Source organism: Lipotes vexillifer, unplaced genomic scaffold, assembly GCF_000442215.2.
Source record: "Lipotes vexillifer unplaced genomic scaffold, Lipotes_vexillifer_v1.1 scaffold4, whole genome shotgun sequence".
NCBI classification, from domain to species: Eukaryota; Metazoa; Chordata; class Mammalia; order Artiodactyla; family Lipotidae; genus Lipotes; species Lipotes vexillifer.
The window spans coordinates 743,119-763,784 of NW_006785876.1; the positions used below are offsets into that span (position 1 = coordinate 743,119).

General features: G+C 38.6%; 1 protein-coding gene across 1 annotated transcript; it reads right to left on the reverse strand.

Moving 5' to 3' along the window:
- Positions 1-211: 211 nt before the first annotated feature.
- GLO1 (glyoxalase I) lies at positions 212-19,587 on the reverse strand. The gene is made up of 6 exons (XM_007458169.1): positions 19,448-19,587; positions 7,572-7,654; positions 4,677-4,817; positions 3,750-3,817; positions 2,958-3,047; positions 212-308 (listed from the first exon to the last, which is right to left on the reverse strand). The coding sequence occupies exons 1-6, from the start codon at positions 19,529-19,531 to the stop codon at positions 220-222; spliced, it is 555 nt and encodes a 184-aa protein (XP_007458231.1). The 5' UTR covers positions 19,532-19,587; the 3' UTR covers positions 212-219.
- Positions 19,588-20,666: the final 1,079 nt, after the last annotated feature.

The window sequence follows — 20,666 nt, forward strand, 5'->3', positions numbered from 1 at the left end:
ACATAAGACAAAGCACTACTTTAAAACTAGAATGACTGAACAGTTAGGTGAAAAACAGCTGAAATAGGAAAGGGAAATAGACTTAAGAATAATTTGAATTGAGACAATAATCCATCAGTCCTAGTTGCTTCTGTTAAATGAATATCTTGAATCACATTGTCTCCTTTTTTACCTTCCACAATGTCTTCACTGAAATCTCAAGGCAGCATTCTCACAGAACTAAATAATAGTTATCATTTTGTTAGGATTCAAAATTTCAATCCAGTAGCCATCAGGATCTTGAATAAATGCCAGGCCTTTCATTTTACCTGTAAAACAAAATGATTTTCATTATTGAAAAGACTTAAAAAAAAAACCTTAAAATACATTTTTTTATTAATTCAATTTTTAATTTGCATTTTAGTTAATCACACTGTTTTGTTTATAGTTTTAACTTCAAAGAATTCTATCGTCAGTGTGGCCCAGATGCACGATTTTCAGGATGACATATTTTATCTTCTACACGTAGCTGTAAACCAACGCTCCTGAAATAAACTGTGGGACTGGCTGCATCTTGTAAGCATCAGGTATTTACTTCACCTGCACATTATCACTTCATGCTACTAGTTGAGTAGTCAAAGAAATTGTCTTATTTTAAAGAGGATAAAGGAAATAGATAGGTGCTCAAGGGAGGAGGTAGCATGGCTTATCTACACAGCCAAAGGACCGAGATGCTTAGGTCATACACTATTCTATGTAACCCAAGCTCTGCCAATCAGATTCTTTCTCCCAGGAATTCAAAACTGGGATTGAGAGGTTAGTAGGTCTAGTAGTAGAGTTCTTTGCTTAAATGGAAAAATGTGACCTCGGAAATTTATTTTGGTACCAAGATGCTGAAGCAGTTTGACTCCTATCTCTGGCTCATTTCTTCAAGATCAACCCCAGAGGAACACAGATTAAAAAAATAGGGGAAAAAAAAAAAGAAAGAAGTACAATGCCCCTGAGGTGATAGTTGGGGAGAGGAATGGTGGGGGTGGGGTAGTGACTGTTTTAACCTGCTTTGTGTGGAAGGGGGTACTTTTGGCTGGACCACAAGGCACTCCATTATGGCTGTGGGAGAATAAACAGGAGTTTTGTTAGTTTGGCTCTTGCTTCTCCCAGTGCCTTGGGCATCAGCACCTACTCCCACGGGGTGGGGGTGGGGGGGTTGAAACTACTGGTTCAAATGTCCTCGGGAGTAGATAAGGGCAGAAAGACAGGTGGGTACCAACTGATCTCCCAGAGGTTTCACTTTCCCCACAACCAGGGTGAGGGAAAGACAATCCCAGAAGTGTCTCCTACTAATACTACTACTCCATCAAGGACAAAGGGGGGAAAAGGATCTGACTACAGAATGTGAAGTATTTGTTTAACTCTTATTTTCTCTCTCTGCTCAGCACATCTTCCTGAGAACACGTGGATTTTTAAGGACTGAGGTCTGGCCTTCCCCCATTCACACTGCCTGATGTTTGGAATAGCTAATGGTTTCAGTTACAAAAAAAAAACAAAAAACCTCTGAGATCAAAATAATAAGAATATGAGGAATATAACTATAAAACAAACAATGGATTATACATTCAAACAGAAGAACAAATATTAGATCAATGGGGACCAAGAACTATTAAAACATGTAAAAGCAATGAGGAATATTCAATACGACCAATACGAAACAAGAACAAGAAAATATTAAAGGAGCCCAGCAAAAATACAGGATCAATATCATAATAGCTGAAATTAACTACATAATAGGTGAGAATACAGAAGATAAATATAAGAACAGATACATCTGAGGAAAAATTAGATAACTGGTATGCCAGTTTGAAGAAATCTCCCAGAAGGAAGGCAAGGACAAAGAAATAACAAATATAAAAAGCCTCTAGAACAAAACAGAAGAAACTATATGATGGAACACAAATCAGATTTTTCAGCAGCAACACTGGATGGGAAAAATAAGACAATATAGTTGTTTCAAGACTGAAGGAAAATAAACCTAAGATTTTATAGTCAATAAAACTGTCATTCATATGTATAAAGGCATGGTTCTGGGACATACAGAGCTTCAAGAGTTTTGCCTCACAAACCCTTTAAAAACAGTTTTGGTTGAGGTACTTAATAAAGGAACAGAAAAATCTGAAAGATGCTGCAAGAGATCTATGGAGAAAAAATATATACCTTGATATATTTATTATCTTAAAATAAAAAGCCAAAGCCAAAGCCAAAGAAAAAGGAAAAATAAATCAATAATATCCCAGCCTGAGTAACAGCAACATAATGGAGGTAGAGGGAAGCAAGTTCCTTCCTTACTAGGGAGGAGGATATTTGGATATCAAATCTCCTAACTGAAAAAAAGAGGATTGAAATGAAACAGTGAAATATTTCAAATGAAAATTAAATAAATTATGGTGGCAAAAACAGATCTAAATAAAATAATTATAAGACATGTAAATCCAACAAAATCCAGATATATACTATGTCAAGCGATATATCTAAAACTGAAGGACACGCAAAGGTTGAAAAAGGATGAAAAAAAATTCAGGAAATTATTAACTGAAGAGACTTGGTGTAGTTACATTAATAGCAGATGAAACAGACTTTAAGGAACTTACTTTTTTGGGTGGTTAGATATACCCGAGAGAGCGAAAGCTGGTGGCCACTGAGAGAATGGTAGGGTCAAGGGGTGGAGAGAGAGCCTAGGCCCTTGACAGCTCTCTAGATCCTGTGACTAGTCCCATGTGAAGCCACCCTAGGTGCTGCCTTTCAGTTCCCTGAGATAACTAGGTATTCTTCCAATCATTTCCCTTCTTTCCTTAAGCTGGTTGGAGTAGAATTGCAAGTTACTTGCAACCAAAAGGATTTTACTACAACAGTACCCTCTGTGGGTACTTAGTGAATGTTATATAACTAAACATAGGCCTGAAGAAAACAAGTAGCAGACTCACCATCATCAGGTTTCTTCACAAATTTGACTCCCAGTTCTTCAAATCTTTTACAAGCACCGTGAACATCAGGAACAGCAATTCCAATGTGACCTTAGGTAATCACCCCCAAAACAAGGCAGAGAGAAAGAAGGAAAAATTACAACAGGGTACCCATGTGCCACAAGTGGCTTCCAAAACTAGTTTATTTCAAAACATAAGGCATGTGAAAACAGACTGAATCAAGCTGGTTCAAAACCTATAATACATTAAAGAACAAGAATCTAACTGGCTGGGTATAATAAATTAATTAGTTGCTCTGAATTATAAATTATTTAACATAGCCCAATACTGGCTCATAAATAGTTTGATCTGTTAAGAATAACCTACAACACAAAAGAGTAACCATTTACTCATGCTTAATAGGCTTATTATTGATACTGACTACATAGCAGCCAGTTTAAATTGGTAATACTCTTGTTTTGGTTGAGAGATTTTAGATCAAGGCAGAAGTGTATGCTGGCAGAAATCGGGATTATTATTAACCATGATTTTTGTTTTTTTGTTTTTTAAATTAAAACATCTACTGGAAATATAATATTGAAACTGAAAAGTAAAATCATTGTGAGAGAGTAAATGTAAAAAGTTTAGACTGAGATGATGAAATTAAACAACTCCTAAATAAAATTATTTGTGGAAAATAAAAATAACCATACTCCTAACAAATTGATTTTAGATTGCTTACAATCATAAATAGGTACACAATGGAAAAATCACACAAATCCATGTTTATTACACACAAACAGGCAAACATACCAAATCCCCGAGGGTCTGAATTGCCACTGTGGTAACTCTGGGCCTCATCATCTTCAGTGCCCCAATTGCTACAAAAGGAGGGAAAACATAATTACAAGTGACCTGGAGAACAGATATTCTGAAAAGAAAGCTGCAACGATCTTTGAAATCTTACCATGTCTATATGCTACTTAATATACTTGGTCTAATCTCTGTTACTGTAAATATTAAGTTTTCAACTATAGACAGAGCAAATGGGCAAAGAATGACTAAGGAGACAATAAAACTAGGCATCTGGATAAGAACAATAATTATAATAACAGCAACTATCATTTCTTGTGCTAAGTACTTTATACTTCTTTAAGTCCTCAGAACAGCTCCAAGGGCTAGATCTGAGTATCTCCATTTTATAAATGAGACTGCCACTTAGGGAGGTGATATAACTTGTTTAGGGTCGCAGAGCTATTGTCAGAGCCAAGACTCATGTCTAGGTCTTTCTGATTCCACGGCTGTTTTGAATCAGGGGACACATTAAATCACACACCCTGTAACAAATGCTCTTTTGATAGTTTTTAGTGGGTGCACAGAAACAACATAAAGAATAAAAAAGAAAGAAGGGGAATGCCAATTTCAACAAAAATGCTGAAATTATGAAGACCTTACTTACAGTACCTAAACATTCATTAGCTACCATTTGAAAAATATCTTGCCATTTCAGTCTTATATTCTCTATCTAAAAGGCAAATGATCTCACTTGCCCTATCCATGCCACAAGAACAATACAAAGACCATAAGATCCATATAAAATACTCAAACATACTGTTACAAGTTGAAAGAGATTAGGTAGACCTGGTTTGAATTAAGCTGATAAGAAAGGAAAAAAAGTTTAAAAAAAATAAGCTTCAAAAAATTGTAGAGTATATAAAAAAAATAAAAACTCATACTCACTGTGTCAGTTCAAGTGTAGCTTTTCTGGAGAATGCCCATGCTACTCTTTCATCTTTATCTTTTGGGATGTCATTTTTATCCTCATAAGCCAAGAAATAGAGTGAAAATTTCATAGTGGGAAAATCTAATTTTTGGAGTAGTCTGAAATTAAACAAGTCTGAATCAATTAACAATAGGAAAAGCTGATTCATACTAAAATCAACATAACAATATTCAAGTTCTACTAAGAATAAGAGCTGTACACGGTGAGGCTGTTTTTTCTTTTTTTTTTTTTTGCGGTACGTGGGCCTCTCACTGCTGTGGCCTCTCGCGTTGCAGAGCACAGGCTCCGGACGCGCAGGCTCAGTGGCCATGGCTCACGGGCCCAGCCGCTCCGCGGCATGTGGGATCTTCCCGGACCGGAGCACGAACCCGCGTCCCCTGCATCAGCAGGTGGACTCTCAACCACTGCGCCACCAGGGAAGCCCGGTGAGGCTGTTTTAATAGAAAAAGCAAGGAAAATCAATTTTTAAAAGTCTCATTAAAAAAAATTTATTCATCTGTATATATCAGTGAAATAAAATTTTCTTTTAATTGAAACTTTTGGGCTTCCCTGGTGGCTCAGTGGTTGAGAGTCCGCCTGCCAATGCAAGGGATACGGGTTCGTGCCCCGGTCCGGGAAGATCCCACATGCCGCGAAGCGGCTAGGCCCGTGAGCCACAGACGCTGAGCCTGTGAGTCCGGAGCCTGTTGCTCCGCAACGGGAGAGGCCACAGCAGTGAGAGGCCCGCGTACTGCAAAAAAAAATTAAAAATAAAAATAAAAATGGAAACTTTTGTAATTCATCAATTCTTCAAATATAATGAAATTTAGTTGGATTTATGGTACTTGCTTATAAATGGCAAAAGGTATCTTCAAAAGAAAATTTTATTTATTTTTAGTGAAAAATATAACACATCACACCTTATTGTTCTTTCAGCTATACAACATTGAGTTAAAGAAAATAAATATTATTGAGTTCTTGCTATGCCAAAACTCCTAGGAAACTGAGGATAGGTGTTAAGAGAGAAGGACAGATTAATATCACAAAAGACATGAATGTCAACAATAAAGTGGTTACAGTATCAAATACTGCAGAAAGGTCAGACAGGATTAAGTCTGAGAAGAGGTGAGCAGATATGGAAAGGTCCTGTGAGGGCAGTTTCAGCAGCATGCGACAGCAGAAGCTGGAGAATGGGAGATGAGCAAGTGAAACAGTAAGTGGTGGTCTACCTGTACAGATGGTCATGATGACGGGAAGGACAGCAAGAGAGCGGAGGGCAAGAATTATCCTAGAATAGAGAAGACTTAAGCTTTTTTGTAGGTTGAGGGGAAAGAGCAGTGGAAAAGAAGAGACTGATCATGAGAGTGCATGATGAATTGCTCATCCTGAGGTTCTGAGAAGATTCATTGAAGTCGTGGCCTCTAAACTGAGTTTAAAGAGGCTAAGGTTATTTTGCAAGGAGTAGGGTAGAATGAGGATACACACAATACAATTTTCTTTAGATTATGGAGGATTAAATGCTCAAACATGACCTCATTCAAAATCAACAAAAGGGAATTATTGCAGCATAGCAAATGGAAAGTTTCTAGAGTTCTGTTCCAAATCTTTTACTTATTACTGTCATGTAATATGCCTTGGCCCACTAAGAGCTATGTACTGACTCATCACAAATAAGATTTACTCTAACTTGTTTATAGTGACGTATCAAACACCTCAAATACTCCAATTCTGAAAACTATCTCTGCACCTACCAAAGCAGACGGACCAATCAGATGGGAAATGGAACACTTGAACCTGTTTTAACTTGCTTTTCTCAGCTCAGCATATCTTTCAATATAATGTCAAGTTGTACCCTAGTTGGGGGCTCTTTAAAAACAAGGTCAACAGCTGGATTCAAATTCCAGCTCTGCCATGTGCCCACTCTGGAATCTGGGGTCATTAAGTTAATGTCTTTAAGCTTTGGTTTCTTCCTTCCATGTAAAATAGGGATATAAGCTATCTCATAAACCTACTGTGAAGACAACAAAATGAGATATAAAGTGCCTGGCAAATAGCACGTGTTCAGTAAATCTGGTTTCATTCTGCCCTTTAAATATGTCATAAATACATGCAAAACTACTTTTTCTGGAAGGAATTATAAGAAACTGTTAACAGCAGTTATCTTTGAAGAGAAGGACTGGGGGACGGAAGCTGTCACTTTTCACTTTGTATTTCTCAGAATTGGTCAGATTTTCTAACATAGACATATACTGTATTACTTGAAGTTTTCTCTCAATGTCAATGGAGGTTATCTGGGCAGTAAATTAAAGATTGTTTTATTCTTTATGTATCTATATTACCAAAAACAAATAAAAACCCTCATGTTATTTAGGGAAACAAATCAAGAAAAATAAATATGTCTTAAAGATTATAAGATCAGTGAAGATTACCTATTCAGCAAAAGAGAACACATCCTATAAAAATGGAATAGATGGCCAGTTTACCTAAAACTTAGAAAATGAATGAGTTTACCTAAAACTCATTCATTTTCTAAGTATTGTGTCTTAATAGCTATATCTTTTCTGAAGTAAACAAGAGGCTAAAAGTGGCCATAACATCAAAACAGTCTGGACACATTAAGGATTTAACTGGCAGCTCTTAGAGAGAAGGGAGTCAGAGAAAATGCAAGTATTGGTGTCATGTTGCCCAGTGAGCCTGGCTGAGATAGAGGAGAGGAACCTGACAGAAGCCCTAGTCAGTCAAGCCTAGTCCCAGACTCCTGGCCAAAAGGACTTCTGTGACCTTTGAAGCAAACTTTAATCCATTTTTACAATGGATCTATTTTCAAAGCTATGTATTTAAACATTATAGGCACCAATAAACAGTTTACTTACGTCATTCCAAGAATTCTAGTATAAAAGTCCAATGACTTCTTAGGATCCTTAATTCGCAGCATGGTCTGCTGCAAGAGAAAATCCTAAAGGGAAACAGTATATATTAAACACCTTTAACTTTTACTACTTGTTACCAACACTAGTTTTGCTTCCTGTAACAAAATACCAACAGTCCACCATTGTAACACACTGTTTAAGAAGAAAGAAATTTTGTCCCCTCAGTCCATCATGGCTTTATTATTATTAAATACCTGTGTTCAGTCCATAAAGGCTATGTTCAAATCCAGGTACCTTAGTCACAGAGTTGTTGTTTTTGTTTGTTTGTTTGTTTGTTTTTTCATTTCGTAGATTCTGTGCCAAGTGCTGTAAAACAAGTTCAACAACCCTGTTTATCCTATCCCTATCCCTATCCTATCCTATCTCTATACCTATCCTACAATCTTTCTAAGAAGCAATTTGGATCTGAAGAGTCTTTAAAAGTCTTAAAGAGTTCATACTCATCGATCAAAATGTTGCCCTTCTAAAAATCTAAGGAAATAATTTGAAACTTGGACAAAGATTTATGTATAAAGACATTCATCACAACATTTACACAGTAACTATGGTCTAGACACTGTTCTAAATGATTTACAGAAATTAACTTATATAATCTCCACAGCTACTCTATGAGATAAGTATTATACCATCCCCATTTTACTGCTAAGAAAGTAAGTGGCAGAGAAAAAACTTCAGTCCAAACAGTTTGGTTCCAAAGTCTTTGCTTTCAACCACCTTGCTAACCTACCTCTAACAATGAAGAAATAGATAAATTATGACACAGGCATAATAGAATATATGAAGACATTTAAAACACTGCTTTAGAAGCACTTAGACATGCCCATGGTATATGACGTACACGTTATATGTCAATGTTATCTCAATAAAGCTGGAAAAAATAGTTAAAAAAATGGAAAGATACACATTTTTCTGACTGAGAAGACTTAACATGATAGATTATTTCTAAGAAAACACAAATATAAACTCTAAAACCATTTTTAACTTTTAGAAAGGAGTCTATACATGCCAAAAAGTATATTCAATGTTAGTGGAGTTATTCATAAAAAATAGAGGTGTGTAAATCCTTTGTTGCCAAAGTATTATTTGGACAATATAAAAAAACAAGCAGGGCTTGCTTTTTATAAAATGATCAAGTTATTCTATGCTCAGATAACAGTTTTCTTTTTGTCACCAAGATATTCTGCTAACTCTCTGTAACAGAATACCTCTGCTACTTTTGATAAACACTTGAATGATCTTGGAAAAATGTTCCTTTCTTTAAAAGTTTCTAAAAATCACTGTTTATTGCTATGGTTCTAAAATATTGTTTGAAATAAATATATCTTGCATTTAAAAAAGAATAAAGTTGATGTCTCATGAGACAGTTCTTAACTTTGTCTTTCCCTTATTATGCTCTAAATTCAGAATAATAAAAGATGTCTTTTATGCTCAAACTATCTTTGGGTTTTCTGGGATGATTACAAGGTAACAAAGATTTGCTCCTTTGCCTTATAAAAAGGAAGAATGATAGAAATAATCAGTCTTTTGTGAGGGTCGGGGTGGGCAATCTCCAAATCTAATTAATTTAAAACTACTGTGAAAAACTTTAAAGGTACAATCAGGGATATTTCTAGAACATGTACTACGTGCCTACAGTGTAATCCTGACAAAACTATAAAAAGTGGAGCAGGGAGTGAACCAAAGGGTCAAAGTCAAGGTCCCTTTGAGCACCTCTAAATGGATTTTCTGGTATAAGATGTGAACTCAGGTAAAGCTTCATTTTTTACCTATGGATGGCCAATCGCTCCAGTACCATTTGTTGAAAAATCTGTCCTTTCTCCACTGAATTGCTTTTGCATCTTTGTGAAAAATCTGTTGGGTTTATTAGTGTGAGTCTATTTCTGGGTTCTCTACTCTTTTCCACTGATCTATGTCTATCTCTCTGACAATACCATGGAGTAATGATTACTGCAGCTATATAGTGAGTCTTAAAATCAGGTAGACTGATTCCTTCCACCCTATTCTTTTCAAGATTTAGTTATTCTACTCTCTTTGCCTTCCATATAAATTTTAGAATAACCTTGACTATATCTAAAAAGAAAAGGTTTGATAGGGACTGTGTTAAACATGTATACCAATTTGTGGAGAACTGACATCTTTGCTATGCTGAGTCTTCCAATCATGAACACAGTATGTCTCTCCATTATTTAGATTTTGATTCCCTTTATCAATGATGTGTAATTTTCAGCATACAAATTCTGTACAAGCTTGATAGATTTATACCTAGATATTTAATTTTGTTGAGCAATTGTAAATGGTATTGTATTTTTGATCTTGGTGCTCAGGTATTCTTTTCTAATATATAGAAATCCAATTGATTTTTGTATGTTTATCTTGTATTCTGCAACCTTGCTGAACTCACTTACTAGTTCGAGGGTTTTTAGACTCCTTAAGATTCCTATGTAGGCAATCATGTCATCTGCAAATAGGGACAGTTTTATTTCTTTCTTCCATTCTGCCTGACTGTTATTTCCTTTTTTGCTTTACTGTACCAGCTGGAACTTCCAGCACTACGTCAAATAAGAGTGGTGAGAGCAAACTTGCCTTGTTCCCCCAAATTAAGGAGAAAGCATCACCATTTAGTATAATGTTAGCTCTTAAGTTTTTCATAGATGCTCTTTATCAAGTTGAGGAAGTTCCCTCCCATTCCTATTTTTTCTGAAAAAACAAAAGTGTTTAAATCATGGTGTTGAATTTTGTCATGTGATATTTCTTCTTTAGCTTCCTAATATGGTGAGTTACTGTGATTTTTTTTAAATACTGAACCAGCCTTGCATACCTGGAGTAAACCTCACTTGATCATGGTATGTGATTCTTTTTATATACCGTTGAATTCTATTTGCTAATACTTTGTTAAGGATTTTTACATCCATACTTATGAAAGATATTGGTCTGTAATATCTCTTTTTTTTTGTACTGTCTTCACCTGGTTTTGATATCAGGGTAGTATGACAGCTTTATTAAATGAATAAAAGTGTTCCTTCCTCTTCAATTTTCTTGAAGGGATTGTGTAGAATTGATGCTAATTCTTCCTTAATGTTTGGAAGAATGCTCCAGTGAAATCATCTGGAACTGAAGATATTTTTTTTAAAGATTATTATGAATTCAATTTCCTTATGTTATAGAGCTATTCAAATTATTTATTACATATGGGTAAGTTATGGTAGTTGGTGTTTTTCAAGGAATCGGTCTATTTCATATAAGTTGTCAAATTTATGTATGTAGAATTGTTTTCAGTATTCCCTTATCACCCTTCTCTTGTCTGCAGTCTGTAGTGGTATCCCCTATTTCATTCCTGATATTGGTAATTCATGTCTTCTCTCTTTTCTTGTCAGTCTTGATACAAGTTTGTTAATTCTCTTGGTTTTTTCAAAGAACCAGCTGTTTCACTGATTTTTTTCTAATTTTTTTAAAATTTCATTGATTTCTGCTCTTTATTATTTCCTTCCTTCTTCTTGCTTTGTGTTATTCTGCTCTTCTTTTTCTAGGTTCTTGAGGAGGAAACAAATTCTTGATTTAAGACATTTCCTATTTTCTAATATAGGCATTTAATACTATAAATTTCCCTCTTAGCACTGTCTTAGCTGAGATGCTTTCTTCATTTTCATCCAGTTCAATGTAATTTTTCAAATTTCCCTTGAGACTTCCTCTTGATCCATGGATTATTTAGAAATGTGTTATTTAGTTTCCAAGTTTTTAGAGATTTTCCTGTTATGTTTCTGCTACTGATGTCAGTTTGATTCTACTGTGGTTGAACATGCTCTATATAATTTCAATTATTTCAAGTTTGTTGAAGTTAGTTTTAGGGCCCATGATATGGTCAACCTTGGTATATCTTCTGTGAGCACTTGAAAAAAAACTATACAGGCATACCTCGGTAATATCATGGGTTTGCCACCACTGCAAGAAAGCAAAGATCACAATGAAGAGTCACACAGGGACTCTGTGGTCCAGTAGTTAAGACTCCACGTTCCCAGTGCAGGGGGTTCAATCCCTGGTCAGGGAACTAGATTCTGCATGCTGCAACTAAGAGCCTGCATGATGCAACTAAAGGAGCCCACATGCTGCAACTAAAAGATCCCGCATGCTGTAACGAAGATCCTACGTGCCACAATTAAGACCCGGCGCAGCCAAATAAATAAATATTAAAAAAAAAGTCACAAATCTTTTGGTTTCCCAGTGCATGTATGTTTACTCTATACCGTAGTCTATTAAGTGTGCAATATAGTACTGTCTAAAAAAATGTACATACCTCAATTAAAAATACTTTATTGCTAAAAAATGCTAACCATCATGTGAGCCTTCAGTGAGTTGTAAAGGTTACTGATCACAGATCACCATAACAAATATAACAGTGGAAGTTTGAAATATTGCAAGAATTACTAAAATGTGACACAGAGAATCAAGCAAATGCTGTTGGAAAAATAGCACCAACATGCTTGTTTCATGCAGGGTTGCAACAAACTTTCAATTTGTAAAAAAAAAACCTAATATCTACAAAGTGCAATAAAAACAAGGTATGCCTGTATTCAGCTGTTACTGGCTGTAATGTTCTATAAATCTTGATTAGATCTTGTTTATTGATGGTGTTGCTGAGTTTGTCTATATCCTTGCTAATTTTCTGTCTAGTTCAATCAATTGTTGAGACAGGAGTATAGTCTCCAACTAAAACTGTGGATTTCTCTTTTTCCTTCCATATATCAGTCTTTGCTTCACATATTTTTTGCAGTTCTATGTTTGAGGCACACACATTTAGGATTGCTATGTCTTCTTAGTCAATGGACCCTATTATCATTATATAATGTACTTCTCTATGATAACTGTCTTTGCTCTAGAGTCTACTGCATTTGAAACAATATAGCCACTCCTGCTTTCTTCTGATTAATGTTTATATATCTTTTTCCATCTTTTTAGTTGCCTCTGTCATCACATTTGAAGTGAGTCTCGTGTAGACAGCATATAGGTGGGGCATGTTTTTATTTTTCTTTCAGTTTTATTAAGATATAATTGACATACAGTATTATATAAGGTTAAGGTATACAGCATGACTTCAACTTACATATGTTGAGAAATGATTACCACAAATTTAGTTAACACCCATCACCTCACAAATAGATAACTTGAGGCATGCTTTTAAATCCACTCCACCAATATCTGTCTCAATTGGTATATTTACATCTAATGTAATTATTGAAATATTAGGGCTTAAATTGGCCATTTTATTTTTGTTTTCTGTTTGTCCTTTCTTTTTATCTTTGCCTTCTTGTGGGTCACTGGAATTTTTTTTTTATAATTCCATTTTGATTTATCTATAGTGTTTTTGCATACACTCTTTGCATAGCTTGTGTGTGTGTGTGTGTGTGTGTGTGTGTGTGTGTGTGTGTGTGTACACCACCATGTTATTCCTAGGGTCTCAAGGTCCCTAGCCAGTCTGCCATTCTCTCTGCTTTTCAGAGTCCTCCTATTTTTGTTTTATCTAAGCACAGCTCGTTTTATTGCATTTCACTTTGTTGCAGTTCACAGATATTGTTTTTTTTTTTACAAAGTGAAGGTTTGTGGCAACCCTGTGTCCAGCAAGTCTGTCAGTGCCATTTTTCCAAGAGCATTTGCTCACTTTATGTCTCTGTGTCACATTTTGGTAATTCTCACAATATTTCAAACTTTTTCATTGTATTTGTTATGGTGATATGTGATCAATGATCTTTGATGATACTATTGTAATCCTTTTGGGGTGCCATGAACCATGCCCACATAAGATGACAAACTTAATTGATAATTGTGTGTGTTCTGACTGCTCCACTGATAGACCACTGCCCCATCTCTCTCCCTCTCCTCGGACCTCTCTATTCCCTGAGACACAATATTGAAATTAGGTCAATTAATAACCCTGCCATGGCCTCTAAGTGTTGAAGTGAAAGGAAGAGTTGCATGTCTCTCACTTTAAATCAAATGCTAGAAATGATTAAGCTTAGTGAGAAAGGTGTATCAAAAGCTGAGACAGGCTGAAAGCTAGGCCTCTTGAACCAGTTAGCCAAATTGTGAAAGCAGAGGAAAAGTTCTTGAAGGAAATGAAAAGTGCTCTTCCAGTGAACACACAAATGATAAGAAAGCAAAACAGTTTTAGTGGTCTGGATAGAAGAGCAAGCCAGCCACACCATTCCCTCAAGCCAAAGCCTGATCCAGAGCAGGGCCCTAACTCTCTTCAATTCTAGAAGGCTGTGAGAAGTGAGGAAGCTGCAGAAGAAAAGTTTGAAGTTAGCAGTGGTTGGTTCATGAGGTTTAAGGAAAGAAGCCAGTTCCATAACATAAAAATACAAGGTAAAGCAGCAAGTGCTGATGCAGAAGCTGCAGCAAGTTATCCAAATAGCTAAGATAATGAATGAAGGTGGCAACACTAAACAACAAATTTTCAGTGTGGATGAAATAGCTTTATATTAGAAGAAGATATCACCTAGGACTTTCATAGTTAGAGAGAAGTCAATACCTTCAAAGCTTCAAAGGACAGGCTGATTCTCTTGTTAGGAGCTAATATGCTGGTGACTTGAAGTTGAAGCCAATGCTCATAACCATTCTGAAAATCCTAGGGTTTTTAAGAATTATGCTGGGGACTTCCCTGGTGGCTCAGTGGTTAAGAATCCGCCTGCCAATGCAGGGGATACGGGTTTGATCCCTGGTCCGGGAAGATCCCACATGTCGTGGAGCAACTAAGCCCGTGCTCCACAACTACTGAGTCTGTGCTCTAGAGACTGCGAGCCACAACTGCTGAGCCTGCGTGCCACAACTACGGAAGCCCACGCGCCTAGAGCCCATGCTCTGCAACAAGAGAAGCCACCGCAATGAGAAGCCTGTGCACCGCAATGAAGAGTAGCCCCGCTCGCCGCAACTAGAGAAAGCCTGCACACAGCAATGAAGACACACCACAGCCAAAAATAAATAAATAAATAAATTATATATATATTTTAAAAAGCTACAATAGTGGCAAAAAAGTTTCCTGACTTTGTGTCCTACCTTTCAAATTCTCTTTCTAGTGATGAAGACACTCATTTCTCTAGAACTGTTACTAAGGAGCTTTACATATTAAATCTCACTCAGAAACAAAATCAAAATCTCCATTGCCTCTACCACCTTCCATCTTCAGAAAAGGGAAGTTTCAATCTTGCAGCCATACCTCTAACCTCAGCTCTGGTTTTACATCTCCATCCAGTCTACTCAACAGTTCCACCCAAGTCAAAATATCAAATTAATTACAGCCCAAATAAATACTCCCTCCTACATCACCAACAGGGAATGCCTCTAGAATGCCTCTAGAATCTGACTTGGGTGTCAGCCCAAGTCAGACCCCTGAAGTCTTCTCAGATTCCTTCCTCGCCACTCCCTCTGTAATCCAATCCAAGTGTCCCATCAACCTGACTGCTCAAGTCCCTCTGGAATCTTTCTCCTTGCCTTTCCAAAGATCACTACTACCTTGCTCATGTCCTCTCTACTTCCTGCCTAGACGACTGTCAAAGCCTGGCTGGTCTCTCTGCTTCTTGCAGGCTAACCCAAATGCAATCCAGAGTGATCTTCCTATAATGGTACCAGACTGATCTTTCTGTAACAAAAAGCCAACTGTGTCATTTCTAGGTTAAAAATCAATCCTTCAGGCGCTTCTCTGGTGGCTCAGTGGTTAAGAGTACGCCTGCCAATGCAGGGGACACAGGTTCAAGCCCTGGTTCAGGAAGATCCCACATGCCGCGGAGCGGCTGGGCCCGTGCGCCACAACTACTGATCCTGCGCTCTGGAGCCCGGGAGCCACAATGGGAGAGGCCACTGCAATGAGAGGCCCTTGCGCCACGGCAAAGAGTGGCCCCTGCTCGCCACAGCTGGAGAGGGCCCGCACACAGCAACGAAGACCCAACGCAGCCAAAAATAAATAAATAAATAAATAAATAAATAAATAAATAAATAAAATCTATTAAAAAAAAAACAGATGTTAAAAAAAACATCAATCCTTCAGTGGTACCTCACAACTTTTAGAAGAAAGTCCCCAAAGCAAGCACATACAGTTGCTGCATACTTTTCTAACTTCATCTTTTATTACCACTCCACTAAACTGGTCACCTTAAATGGTTTTGATTTCATACCTTTATCAGTTAAAAAGAAAAGAGCATGCCCCATCATAAATGTATATATATTTTAATTGTATACACAGAGAAATATACATAAATAATAATAAAATAAAATAATAATAATAAAGCATATATTTTTAAAAAACATATTTACCAAACAGAAATCTTCATAGGATGAGAAAAACAAATGAACCAAGTGGGAATGTTCATATTTTCTTTGAGCATCCCAATGACTGTTTTATGTACCTTCCCCTTAACTCCTATTGCCTATAATTTCAGTCTCATTGTATACCTGTAGGTCCCTGCATCAGCTCTCTGATGTCACCGTGCTTTTACTACGGTTCTCTCTGCAGAGAACAGTCATTAATCCAACTGGCCATTGTCCTTCTTCCTTCCTTGTCATTCTTTCTTCCCTCAACCCCTGCCCACAACTCTGCCTAGCTACCTCCTCTGATTTGGTAAAGCCCAGCTTAGGTGTCGCCAACACTGAAAGTTTTCCTTGACCTCATCATTTACCACTCAGATGGGAAGGGACTTCAAATAATTTTATCAAAGGACACTGATAGACAGTAAAAAGAATGTATTTCAGGAGATCACTACTTGGGAAAAGAAGCACTTGGCCTTTGAAGAAAGTTAGCTAAGTAAGACAGCCCAGGAGGTGGTGCAGCTGTACATTCTTTGGTCTGCCTTTATGACAAAGATGCAAATAATCAACAAACAAGTTGACTTTCTATCACTGCTGTTCTCTCTTCTTTCCAAACCAGGCCCTCATCACTTTTCTCACCTGCTGGAAGAGGCTTTTAGGTGTTCTCATCACCTCCAGGCTTGGATCCCTCCAATCTATTCTATAGAATGATTTGAATCCCTCAGTGATTCCCCACTAACTATATAAAATTCGATTTTCTTAGAAGTAACATTCTAAGCTCTCTCCATGATCTGGCTCCAACCTACCATTCTAGTCTTCTCCACCACTGCTCCACCACTTAGATAACTTGAACTTGAACCAAAAACAAGGTAACTCATTTCTCCAGAACATGGTCCACATTGCCTCTTTCTGCCATCTCACCACATTTTTGCTCAGATGTTTCCTCCACCTAGAATGCCCTCCCATGTAACCGTCTCCCATGTGATGTTGGGACCCCATCCATCTTTCAAGGCCTAGACTCACCCCCACCTTCTGCTTGACACATTCCCTGATATCCACAGTTGAAATACAACCTTGAATTGTATTGCTTTTCATAGTTTAAAGATCATAGATACATTTTATCCTTATAGCAGCTTTGTTTACACCCTGCTAAGATCACTATAACCAATGATAGAATTGGGGATTCAAACGTAGGTCTTCAGGCTCCAAATACCCTGTGTATACATCATACCACAGACGCCACCTTTGAAAAGCTCTACTTTCTGCGCTCCCACAGTGCTTTATAATTTCAAAAGCACATAATCCCAGTTCCATCTTATGTTAGAGTTGGTGTATGTTTGGTGAAGGGAGGAACTTCATCTTGTTCATCTGAATGTCCCCCAAGGTACCTACCATGCTCTTTACATATAGCAGATGATCAGTGATCAGACTGAATTAATTCATTTAGGTTTTCTACTTTCCTTCATGTCAAGTTCCAAAATTACTGCTGTAGTCAGTACTCTAGAAGCACAATAGGGAGTGTGGGTTCCTCGCTAGGCAAATTACTCAACACCTCTGTGCCACTGTCTACTTATATATAAAACGGAGATAATTATGCCTTCCTCACAGGGTTGTTGTGAGGATTAAATTAAGTAATGTACTTAAAATAACAAACCGGGGCCTGGCACACTCAGTATATCCCAGCTGCTATTATATACTCCATTTTACGTCCCCCATATGGTGCTTCTAGGGTGCAAAACGACTAATCTCAAAAAATAACTACTGGGACTTCCCTGGAGGTCCAGTGGTTAAGACTCCGTGCTCTCAATGTAGGGGCACAGGTTCGATCCCTGGTCAGGGAACTAAGATCATGCATACCACATGGCATGGTCAAAAAAAAAAAACAAAAAACTTCAAATCAAGAGAAATTGACATAAATTAAGATTGTGTAGGACTTCCCTGGTGGCAATAATCCGTCTGCCAATACAGGGGACACGGGTTTGAGCCCTGGTCCGGAAGATCCCACATGCCGCGGAGCAACTAAGCCCGTGAGTCACAACTACTGAGCCTCTGCTCTAGAGCTGGCGAGCCACAACTACTGAGCCTGCGAGCCACAACTACTGAAGCCTGCGTGCCTAGAGCCCGTGCTCCGCAACAAGAGAAGCCACCGCAATGAGAAGCCTGTGCACTGCAACGAAGAGTAGCCGCCGCTCTCCGCAACCAGAGAAAGCCCGCTTGCAGCAACGAAGACCCAACGCAGCCAAAGAAAAAAAGGTGTAAATTAAGAATGCAAAGAATTGTACTCAATCAATTTTATCAAGCTCTCCTTGAAATCTTTTTTTAATAGTTCAGTACATAAAATGCCCAGTTACCTGGGAAATTAATTTACACTGAATAACTCTATATTATGTGAAATAACAAGGTATTAAAATTAAAGAGTATAAAAAGTAAGATTAAGTGTGAGAGGAAATGTATATATTTACTTCTTCCCTCTTAATTTTGCAGTGACTAACATTTTTCCTAAGCTAAGTACTACCAGGTGCTAGTCAAAGGATTTAGCAATTAGAAGTATCTGACTCTTCACCCTAAAGGCAAAGAGCAAGAAGGGACTAAAGTCACCAACGGGTCTTAGAGGTCTGTACAAAGCACATACTCAAACTTCAAGGAATTTAGAACTTCCCCAGTCAAATGAATACATACAAAGGCGTTTTCAGACAGTGATGAGTACACTGGAGTAAACCCCTGGAGCGGCTGCCCTGTCTGATCTTGACAACGCCCGGAGGCACCACACCAGAGTGAGTTACAATGACTCTCAGTACAGACCTGTTAAGCAAGCTGAAGCGATGAGAGCCTTCATATGCAACTGGTCATTCCTCTTACTGGGGTCTCAGCTGCAATGAGATGGTCTGTGAAGGAATTTCCAAGATTCCCTTCGGATCTAAGCTCCATGATTCTGCCATCTCTCCTGGGGCCACCGAGCAAAGTGTGGTCGTGAGCAACCGGAAAGGCCAACCCAAAGGGAAATTCTGGGCGCGGCTAAAGTCAGGAGCTATCAGATTGGTTTGGAGGAGTTAAACGCGGAGCCAGGACAGTTATAGAAAATGATCCCGGCTGGGAAAAGCCGGCCCGTAGACCTTCGAACATAGACTGGAGTTCAGAAACTTCTTTTCTTACCCTCCACCTCTATTGCCCTGAGGAACACGCACACCCACAGACAAGAGCTCTGACCCTGGGTTAGCCATGGTTTCCTGTTACAGTCCCAAATCAAGCAAGTTAAAGCAAGCAGGATCGCAGTCTTTCAAACAACTTGAAGAAACGGACCCTCTCCAGATCCCCCACTGGACACCACTGGCCCTCTTCCCAGCCCACTCCGATCCGCCCAAGGTGGGCGGAGCTGCAGTGACGGTAGGATGGGGTTCGAATCCAGAGTTCGAATCATCCAGCCCAAGTGAGGCCTGGTTGAGCCCGAGGGACTGCTCCCTCCTTGGGGTCCCAGTCGCGCCACGCAGGGCGGGCCCCGACTCTGGAGAATTAGGTTCTGCGCCCACCTTGGTGCTGGGGTCCGGGTCTTTGCAGCAGCCGAGGGCGGCCTCATCGGTGAGGCCGCCGGATGCGGGCTGCGGTTCTGCCATGGCTGCACTGCTGTAACGCAGACGAAGGTGGCCAGGAACGCAGCAGCTACTCTCACTCTGCCGGCCGCGAAGCTCTCTTTACCAGCGCCCGCAAGACGGCACCACAGGGTGGGCGGCCGCTGAATTCCAGCCAATTGCTACGCGGAGGGCAAGTTGGCCGTCTGCTGATTGGGTCCCAGTGAGTCAGCGCCTCCGGCCACAGCGCTCTACACCCAAGACTACAATTCCCAAGGTGCCTTGCGTATGATAGAGGGCACCTTGAGGTTAAAAAAAAAATCCAAACCTGCCAGCTTGAAAGCGCGTTTCTCTCTTGCTTGATGACCTAATTTTGTTTCTGTTTAACTGTTAAAGTTCAGTAACCACCCATACCTCAGGGCTGCAACGTGGTAGGAAATACGAATCTGATGGAAAGAGAATTGGGAGTTATGATTTTTAAATTATAAGGATCCAAAACTATTTTCTCACTTTAAGCAGCACAGGATAATTAAAACAACTCTGACTTAGCCAGAAACCTAGGTTCAAGTTTTGGTTCCACTGTTTATTAGCTCTAGAAGCTTGGAGTAATTACTGAACCTTCTCTGCGCTTCCTTGCAGGATTTTGGTGAGGATCAAACGAGATTTAAGTTATGGTTTCACTGCTTATCTAAATGTCCATAACTTACAGTGAGTTTTACGTTAATTTTGCTAAGGCACATATTTTAATTGTGTTCATTGGAAAACTTAGTCATCACTGTGTTCTTTGATGATGGGCACATAGTAGATTCTCAATAAATACTTCCTGTTGTTGAAAGACTAAATGATCATGATCACTGTACACATAATTTAGGAAAGGACTTTATATTAATAAATGAATAGGGAATGAGATTTGACAATGTTTTTAAGTGAATACGATGGTCTATATAAATTAGCAAAAAGACGGATGGATGTCAGGAATTTGGGTTTCAGTGAGTTGGGCAAAATGAGAATTTATTGGCTCACCCAATCAAACTGAAGCAGGGCAGGGAGGCATCTGGCACCAGGCATCTAGCACCAGGCACCTGGCCACCACCAAGATGTCTCCATCTCTCATCTCAGCTTCTTTCTTCATCTCAGCTTCATTTTGTCAGACATAACTGCTCCTCTAGTCTACAAACCT

Bases quoted from the DNA above. Each gene is read 5' to 3' on its own strand.
- GLO1 (XM_007458169.1), bottom strand. From the start codon at position 19,531: ATGGCAGAACCGCAGCCCGCATCCGGCGGCCTCACCGATGAGGCCGCC. The intron at 7,655-19,447 runs GTGGGCGCAGAA...GTTTCCCTTTAG, and splicing joins ACCCGGACCCCAGCACCAAG to GATTTTCTCTTGCAGCAGAC. The intron at 3,818-4,676 runs GTGAGTATGAGT...CTCCTTTTGTAG, and splicing joins GCTACACTTGAACTGACACA to CAATTGGGGCACTGAAGATG.